Source organism: Physella acuta, unplaced genomic scaffold (genome assembly GCF_028476545.2).
Source record: "Physella acuta isolate Inbredline_101_S28 unplaced genomic scaffold, ASM2847654v3 ptg000076l, whole genome shotgun sequence".
NCBI lineage: Eukaryota > Metazoa > Mollusca > Gastropoda > Physidae > Physella > Physella acuta.
Window position 1 is genome coordinate 1,333,965 of NW_026731596.1, and position 9,996 is coordinate 1,343,960.

Here is a 9,996-nt window from a genome sequence, read left to right on the forward strand (position 1 = left end):
ACAATATATTGTCAATATCATTTAAGAAGCAGCACTCTTATTAATTATTAACAATCTTTTAAATACACCAAATTATAGAATTTCTTAAACATTTCCCCCCCCCTTTGACCACCATCTCATGTCTTGGCCCACATCACTATGTTGACCACTGGTTCATATACAGGGCTATATCATTCTGTTGACATCTGTTGCAACAAATACCCATCATCTAACAACAAACCAACCAGCCTTGACATTGAAACATAACACAAAATAAACACAAAAATGAGGATGAGATAATTTATTCTTGACCATGGAACAAAGGTGTATAATGAATGGTAATAGTAAAACATTTATAAATAAACAAAGTATGGCTGCACCATTTGACTAAGATGATATGTTGTTTATGAATGCTTGATATACAAGTACAAGTGAATGCTTTCTGTGTATAATGCACAAGAATTGAATTTTTTATTTGTAAGATTGTCTCTATAGCAATGGAAAAATTTTTCACTCGACAAAACCATTAGTATAAAAAAAATGCCCATGTTTATTTTTAAATATAAGAACTACATTTGTAGATGTGTATAATGTTGAACATTTTGAATGCCAAGAAATATAAACAGAATGCTGGAAAGGACAGATATAAAATAACAGTAGAAAGTTATCTCAAAATGAGAGCTTTATCATATGGCACAGGGACAAACTACTTCAATAGACCAAAAATATCTACAGAGAACAATAATTATAGTAATAGACCAATTGTTAATACTTCAGCGATGATCAGATTTAGGATACTTTTCTTTATATATTGTCATAAAATTAAGACAGTGGTAAGTTTCAATTCCCACTAAAAATGTCTAAAATGTTCAATTTTTTTTTAATATGAAGGAACAATACAGATTCTTAAAACCGTATAAAAAAAAAATACTTATATTGTGCTGCTACCAAAATGACTATTTTTAAAGCAACAAAATACTTAATTATTATATCAAATGTGTTAAATCCTTGACAACACTACTCAATAAAATAATTTGAAACAAATTTTCAATAATTTTGATTCCACTGCATAAAAACCAGAAAATACTCTTCAAAGCAAAAACAATTGTCTTCAAAAAGCAGGAAAAAAATCTGTTTTAAATATAAAAAAAACGGCAAATACCAGCACTAAAGCAATTTTCTCCATTGGATGAAACAAAATGAAATAAGAAGCTACATTCATCAATTTTAAGAAAAGTGATAAATAGATCTCCTATTTGAAATTGAGACATATTTTTACTTTGGAGATATGTATGTTTTATTTTTTATTTCTGGTATAAGTATTCAAACTTGCAATAAAAAAAATCTTTGCAAAAATAAAAAGATTGTGTTAGGTTTAAATATTAAAACTCAAAACATGGATTTGAAAAAAATCACAAAAGGTGCACACTCGGGCTTTGAAAACAACACATTAACTGCTGGAACTTTGGTAAATATTAATATATCTACATAGACAATACCTCTGTCTCTACAAGTAGTGTCAAAAAAACATATTGTGCATATTATTCATGGTACCCGTGAATCAAAGATGTACAAATCTATTTCACTGGGCCATTTCAAAACTAGAACAAACCCACCAAGAAGAAGAATGTCGATTCTCTAAAGTTGATATTTTCTTTCTCTCACAAAAACTACTGCCATTTTTATTTAGTGTGGAGAACTGTTTGTTAACAATCACCAGTAAATATTAAACAGGACCAAATACCTGACATTTGCATGTTACTTGATAGAGAAAACAGGATGTACTTTTCTAAAATTAATCTAGCTAAAGAGCTGACGTCATATACACCCAGGATCAAACCACTGTCTTTAGGGGATTGTACTCTTCACAAACTGGTTCCAACTAGGTGCTATTTGTTGATGGTGTATTTCTTTTTACCACTTTCATTGATCACACAAATATGCTGAAAAAGATTTTTGAAAGATTTCTCACAAGCATGTAACACAACTTCTGATTAAAATTCAGAAACAATATAGTATCAGTGATGTGAGTTTGGGATGGAGGCGACTTCTATGACTGTTAATTTATAGACAATGAAGATCAGATATGAATCACTGAACAGGACCACATTGGTTCATTCCCTAGTTTATTGCACTGCTAAATACGCATGGCCAACCACTTTCACTTAAACAAAAATGACTATATTGATGACAATAAACAAATACTTCTACCCACTAACACAACAGGACTGATCTAACCATAGGTCACATCCTCACATACCTAATCACACATTCACAATCTTTTATTAATACAAATCATTGCACAACATACATACTCTCATACCCATGCAGTACAATGAAATACCATTCACAACAATCAGCATTTTTAAAAGTTTGTGGTTGCATGGAGACAAAAAAAAAACGTTTAAAGTTTATTTAGGAAGAAAATCAGCCAGGATATTTTTACTATACACAAGCACATAGACCACAATAATACACTACAAAAATACACTAGTACATGTGACAATACACCACCACCATGAATGACAACTTTATCTACTTACACTAAGGTCTCTGAAGTACTCATTGTAGTCAAGAGCATAGCCAACAAGAAATTGATTGGGAACTTCAAAGCCAATGTCTATAAAAAGATAAGTTATGTGTTCTTGAGTCAAAAGTTCATCTATTTAAAAATGTGAAAAGTACATGCAACAATATATAAAAATGTGGAAGCAACAGTAGTTTTTTTATACAACTTTTAGTCTAACACATACAATAATGACCTAATCTTATAATCTGAGTACAAAATTTTAGCATACCCCACAAACAAGTATCCCTACTTACAATCAGGTGTATATCCTACATTATCTGGAGTTCTTTTAACCAACAAACTGTAAATTGAAAGTTTTAATTTAACAGTCAAAAATGTAGTTTTGTTCATACTTATTAAAAGTTGCTATGTTTTTACACTAGGTAATCATCTTCTTTGTTTTATAATATTAGTGTTGGAAGAGATTCCCTTCAAAACAATTTATATATAAAAATGTTTCATTATATAAAATCCAATATAAATATATATTGAAGTGGTTGAGTGGTTAAAACTTTCTAGTAACACTAGCAATATAAATTTTAAAATCCTAATGTACAAATCAGCAATTAAAATAACTAGGCTATACTGTGTTGTAAATTGTTTCCAGACCTTGCAACTTTGACAGACTTTGGCCCAACAGATTTTAGAAGTTCTAATAGTTGCAACATTGTCCGCCCTGTGTCAATTATATCCTCCACAACTAAAACATTCTGTAATCAAATAATGATGTCAAGAATTAAACTTACACATGACATCTATTAATAACATAAAGATAAAAAGTGAAAGAGTTGGCTAGGGCACAGGCTAATATGTCAGATCAGCTGTTACAACCAGACTGTATTACTATTATACTGGTATAATTCATAAGTAGGCTCTGAATAATTCAGTTACAAAACATATGTGACTGTGAAGCATTACCTTCCCCTTGAGGTTCTCTAAGTTATCTCCTCCTATCACTTCAATGGAACCTGATGAAGAATCATTCTGGAAATGTTTCAAAAAATATTTGTTAACGGAAATAAATCAACTCCTTTAAAAGCTAATAAATTAAAGGTCTCACACATTCACACATTCTTACTGAGAAACGTAACAGTCAATTTATACATTTGTATAATATCAATTTTTATTGATAGTAATTTATGACATTCTCCACTCTCATATTTTTACCTAGAATAGTAGTTTCAGAGGTATTTTCTTACTATTTAGGATTGTTGCATAAAAAGTTATAAAGTTTTGATGCAGTAAAAATAATTTGAAGATTCAGTGCAAAACATCCCAGTTTTTATTTTTAAACTGGAGAAAAAAACTAGACAATAGCAAAACAAGCACTGAAGTAAATATTTTAGCAGCCAAGGATAAATAATCAAAGATGAACTCTAATTATTGGTTATGAAATAACAAGCAGATTCTAACAAATATTTAACCTGTTTGACAACACAAACTTGAATCATTTTCCTTTGTATCAGCACGAATAACAATGGGTTGTGACAGTTGGGTTATGAATGGAACAGTTTCACATTTCTAAACAGATCAGCCAATGTAAACTGTTTACATAGTTTGGATTATTTTATATTAACCGGCAATTTCCAAACTAAAAGAGACCAAGTCAGGTAAAATTATATTGACACACATTTTTCAAAAAATTATTTGACCAATACAGTTCCATTAATAGAATACCTTGTACTTTTTGCTAACCACGTTAATAAATGTGTAAAGAAAAGGCTACATAATTTTAAGATTTATTTTTAATATTTGGTACAGAACAAGTTTTTGGAAACCACTTTGTGGGGTAGGAGATGAGGTTAATAGGTATGCCAACTTTGTTACAAAAACTCAAAAAAAAATTGTTCATCACAACAACAGAGGAAAGATATGTCAGAGTTTTGGATAAATATTAACAAAATAAGTTTCAGTTACTTCAAAGTTTGTGGGCATTAGTTGTTTGTTAAAAATACAGTTCTAAAAAACTATTATATAAGGGGGCAGTCCATAAATGACATCACAACTTACAGGTAGAATAAAGTGTGGTGTTGCACCTATTTAATTTAAAAAGTAACTTTTCAAACACTGAATTTAAGCAGAAATTTTACATTTAAAAGGACCTTATTTGTAACTTGTAAAAACAATGTATCAATTATCAATATATCAGATTTAAGCTTAATTAATATAATAAAAAAGGATGCAATTTAGAGAGGGTGGAGTATGATGAAGTAACATCATTTTAGGATGAGGTTTGACTGTGGGGAGGTTAAAGCAACAACAAAAAAAAACACATAATTTTATGAACCCCTAAATTTTGAGAAAAAGTTGCAGCATTTAATTAAGCAAGAAAACAAAATAAAATAAACAGAAGTTAAGCAAACAACATGTACAACTATCTCTAGAATCATGCATATGACTCCATAGATTCCTTCTATTTCCATCAATCAAAATATTTATTTCATAGTCCAAATTGTGGACACAACCAATGCATGACACTAGATGGATCTACTTGCCCCATTTTCAGGAGTTAAGACAACAATATTGCTGTCATTTGAGGAAGTGGTGTATACAGAATGCTGTGAAATTGAGGAAACAATCATAGAACACTTGTCTAGATCAGCAGGCATAGATCAGAACTTAGTATCAGCATTCAACAAAGCATGAATATGATTTTAGGTTAACATAAAATTATGCTAGCCAGAAATTAATTTGGAATTACTGAATTAATAAAAATATTTCTGCATTAATTAAATAAACAGGTAATATATACAACTAATTAATTAGCAGTCACTTAATAAATATAGCATAGCTATTAATAGGTACATTACTGCAATTAATGAATCTTTTATTAAAATGAGTTAGAATTATTAAACTACAACAAACTGTTATCTACATCATAATTGCATAGTGCTGTTCAAATAATTACTTGCGACATTACATAAAATGAAAGTTAAATGAAGTTAAACGACTCAGCTATATGTAGTAGCTGTTATATATAAAAACTGACCCACCATAAAAACTTTTTTGTACAGAAAATACACAAAAAAACATGAACATAAACTGCACTAATCATATTTTTTTTTTTACATATTGGAGAATCCATACTTTTTGTATAATGAAATGTTTTTAGTTATATAGAAAATATAGCATACTAATTTTTAAGCATAGATTCAGGAAAAAAAAAAGTATCAAAGCCAAGTTTGATAAATTACAAGTTTTAAAAATAAATTCTACTAACATCAAATTAAAAAGATTCATCGAAATCCACTAAGATTGAGCTCAATAGTTCAGGTATACATTAATTGCATCATTGTTTTTTTATTGTTTTTTTTTGCATCTCAAAACCGTGTTCTTCAAAACTAGTTACACAACGAAAACGATAACAAAACTATTAAAAATTATTAGGGGTGTGGGGATGGGGAATCTACTAAACATGACACCATCATTTTAAGCGAGGGGTATTGGCTTTTGTGACAATGAGCAACAACAGTAGGAACAGACAAAAATCTGCTATAACTGCAATGTCATTTATGGACGAATCCTTCATGGCTAAGAATAATCTGTGATTTTTTATATGGGCAGAGTACTAATAAAAATGACTCAGACAAAATTATAGAATCTCCTCCAGTTAAAATAATTCTAGTGTACACCACTTCCACATGACCTCTAAAATATCTTGTAAACAATCAAAAAAGAATGTTTATGTGTACTCATATAAAACAATGCCATAAGTACAATGCAACTCACCACATAGCTCTTGAGTCTAATAAAATCAACAGCAAGTTGAACTGAATGTCCACTGTTTCTGTTGAGTATCTGGATTTTGTCAACCAAATCAGTGAAAAATTTGTAGCCACCCTTCAAAACACATAAGCCAACGATGGGTTCATTTTGGAAATGATTAACTATGTCCCGAGCTAAACGCTCTGTCCTGTGAAATCAAAAAAAATTTTAAACATAAAGATGATGATTTTTAATGATAAATCAATCAATTTGTTAATATGAATGTTTTGGTGCTTATGTATGCTTACTACCACTAATACACTAAAAATGATACTTTCATGTTTAGAGAAACTATTAAAAATTGTTTTTTGCATTTTAAAATACTGGCCACCACTTTACTGGCCTATAAGAGAATTAATGTAACTATAATTACAAGAAAATAGTAACCACTTTATTACTGGCCTATAAGAGAATTAATGTGTAACTATAATTACAAGAAAATAGTAACCACTTTACTGGCCTATAAGAGAATTAATGTAACTATAATTACAAACCTGTCATTGATAAGACCTGCAGGAATGAGAACATGGTCTAAATCTTGCTCATAGTGTTTGGGTATACAAAACTGGTCCAACTCATAGCCTTTATCATCATCTGCGATCTAGATGGAGTACAACATCATGCAAGTGTTAAGTTTACAAAAACATTTTATAAAACATGGTTGATACTTCATAGAAAGTAACCTCCACAATCAGATGTGGTTATAGCACATCTTTAAAAATATAAAAATCCTATACAGAAATCACCCACAGATCTGAATTCTGTTGGCCTTTAACAGTTTGTTAGACCATTATAAAATGCCTGTAACTCAACTGTGAGTATTGACTCACTTTTTTAGCATCTCAAAAGTATGCAATTTCCAAGTGAACTGTCTATCAATGCTATCTTTTCATAAGTCATGATGTTGAGACTGACTGCTCCATTATATTAAGTTAATTAAGATGCAAAGCTCTGAGATTCCTAAAGTTTAAGTTGCATTATACCCAATCCGCAGCTTCAAATATCCACATTTTCCTAGTTTGTCACTTTTATTTAATAGGATCAGGTCCTATCGTTTCCCATTTCTTCTTGTTGCAGCTTAGTTTAGTAAGGTGCATTTTCAAGTCACTGAAGCCATTCTTCTGAGACTCAGACTGAGTTTTCACCATACCTAAAGGCAAAGCTATGCACTCCTGGGGTGTGCAAAAAACATATCTAAATACAAATCTAACCAAAGTTGTAAAATTAGTGTTCAATTGTACTGCACCAAACACTTGAAGACTTCAATAATAAGCTCAATACTTTCTAAGCTTATTTTTTATTTATGCTATAGGGCTAGGGCATAGGGTCTAGTCTAAGCCATATTGATTTTATTATTGTTCTGTAGGCCCCTATGTGAAAACTTATCACAAAATACAAACATTAGGTAGGCCTAGGGCTTAAACATTAAATTTAAATAGAATAGATAGGACCTAGAAGTTTATACTTTAACCACTCACTCTGTAACATTCTATAAAAATAATTCTCACATTTAAAAAAAACATTTTTAAGGAAGGTTTTTATTAGCCTATAGTCGTATTATCTAGATCTAGTTATAGTACTGTTATTGTTATAGTATAGTTAAGTAGGCCTATTCCTATTATTAATTAATTATTCTTGATGCAGTAGGCCCTATTCACAACGTCTAGCTGCTCTAGCACAGCATAGGTTAAATAAAAATATAGAATCTAGGCCTATTATGGCTATTAACTTAAGTTTAGTTAGAGGCTAAGTTATTTTATAAATAAGTGAGTGCCCCAGGCTTATAATATTTATATATTTTAGACAGTAGTGTCAGTTAGTCAGCCAACAATGATCTAGATCTAGATCTTGAGTCTAGATTTAGATCTAGATCTAAAAAATTGTCAGCGCCGTGGTTTTTTATAAAAAACTCAGTCTATGTCAAGTCCTGATTTCATCATCATGGTCACGTGTTGTTTCTCTTTTTCCTTCTATCTAGACCCGTCCATAGGCAACAGGCGTGGTGACATTGATCATCAATGATGCACGACGTATAAAAATAAACAAAATATAGAATGAACCATAAAATAAGTAAATCACGAACCAGCTGTAACATAGGCTTCATAGTAATTTGATTATTTCAGTTAAAAAAGACAATACTTACTCGTATGAACGATTTAGACATTTTTAGAGGGAAATTACTAATCAGGTTAAATGTTTTCTATTATTCTGTTCTGGTTTTACTCTATACCGAAAACTTTAATAACATCGAAATGCAACAGCGATTTCGAAACAAGCGATGTAAAACAATTCCCCTGCTCAGAAAGTATACTCGACACTTTATTTTGTTCTGGTCATAGACAGGCTGGTTTACTGTTTTTTTTACTGCTGTACAATTCCGGAATAATCGGATCGTGATTTTACCGACAGGCTTAAATATATTTAGAGTTAGAGCCTAATGCTCACACTTTGAATAATCCCATTTGATTTCCATAAGGCAATTACTTCACGATATGTGATTATTTTATTACTAAGCTCAGTGGCGTCGGTTGTCATCAGGTGCGGCAACTCAGGATCAGTGTTTCTTCCAGACTTTTTTCGGGGGGGGGGGGGCGCTTGAAATTTTCGGAGGGAGGGGCGGACTAAAATTTCCGGGGGGGGGGGGGGGGGGCACTCATAAAAGTATATATTTTCTATATAAGTTCCATTTCCACTCGGAGAGGGGGGGGGAGACCCCCGAAGAGTTACTTGGAAGAAACACTGCTCAGGATGTCACACCCCCCCCCCCCTTTTTTTTTCACTGTAAAAGATTTAAAGTGTTCACATTTAATACTAATGATGTTTATCTATAGTCGGTTATTAATACAGTAGGATGTACAATTGTTTTCTCTACAGTTTGCATGTTTACCTCGTGGTGTCGCCCCTTCCCCCCCCCCCTCTCCTTGCCGGAATCATACATTTGTACTTAAAATACTTTTTAAATTCATTTTTAGTCTTGGTGTAACCCCCTAAACGGTGTCACCCTGTGCAGTCCACACACCCCGCCCCCGCCTCGCGACAGCTCTGACTTCTACCACTCAAATATTTATATATTCTGTGGTTCTTTGTAATACTGCATAATCAGATTTTGAATTGAATATAATTGAATATATAATATATAGGCATGCTCTTGAACTCTCCAACAGAAAAAAATATTCCAGGAGCTCAATGGCTCAATTCAGAGATTCTTCCAGGCATCTCTTCGGGGGGGGGGGGGGGCTTTTTTACCGCCCCCCCCCCCGAAAATTTCAAGTGCCCCCCTCCCCCCGGAGAAAAAAGTCTGGAAGAAACACTGGCTCAATTAGGTAGTTGGTGACTCGATTGGGATAGGTTAGATATTGGTGACTCGATTGGGATATGTTAGCTGTTAAATATTGGTGACTCGATTGGGATAGGTTAGTGGTGACAAACGCGGAAAAATTAAATTTTAGATCGTCTATTTGAGTCAGTTTTGTGCATTATTCATTATCTTTTGACCTCACGACCCCCCCCCCCTCCCAAACATCAGATTTTTGTCAGACTGCTTCTCCCCCTTGTTGTGGACGGCATTACATGAATGGCCTCTTACTTTATACTGATAAAAGTTTGGCCATTGCTTTTAATTTATTCACAGAAGTCTGTGTTCTCAGAGTTTCTTCCAGGCTCTGTTATATAATAAACATACA

The 9,996-nt window shown here is 32.1% G+C and overlaps 1 protein-coding gene across 2 annotated transcripts; it reads right to left on the reverse strand.

The window, feature by feature from the left end:
* Positions 1–265: 265 nt before the first annotated feature.
* Positions 266–8,579, reverse strand: LOC131953817 (hypoxanthine-guanine phosphoribosyltransferase). 2 transcript variants are annotated; one of them, XM_059317193.1, is made up of 9 exons: positions 8,457–8,579; positions 6,808–6,914; positions 6,278–6,461; positions 5,044–5,106; positions 3,467–3,532; positions 3,158–3,258; positions 2,803–2,849; positions 2,523–2,599; positions 266–1,922 (listed from the first exon to the last, which is right to left on the reverse strand). In XM_059317193.1, the coding sequence occupies exons 1-9, from the start codon at positions 8,475–8,477 to the stop codon at positions 1,869–1,871; spliced, it is 720 nt and encodes a 239-aa protein (XP_059173176.1). In that variant the 5' UTR covers positions 8,478–8,579; the 3' UTR covers positions 266–1,868. The 2 variants fall into 2 exon arrangements, with proteins under 2 accessions (XP_059173176.1, XP_059173183.1); XM_059317200.1 differs by lacking the exon at positions 5,044–5,106.
* Positions 8,580–9,996: the final 1,417 nt, after the last annotated feature.

Excerpts from the sequence above, each read along its gene's own strand:
- LOC131953817 (XM_059317193.1), bottom strand. The coding sequence starts at position 8,477 with ATGTCTAAATCGTTCATACGA. Across the intron at positions 2,850-3,157 it reads AAGTCTGTCAAAGTTGCAAG|TTTGTTGGTTAAAAGAACTC; the intron begins GTCTGGAAACAA and ends TTCAATTTACAG. Across the intron at positions 1,923-2,522 it reads AGTACTTCAGAGACCTTAGT|CATATTTGTGTGATCAATGA; the intron begins GTAAGTAGATAA and ends AATCTTTTTCAG.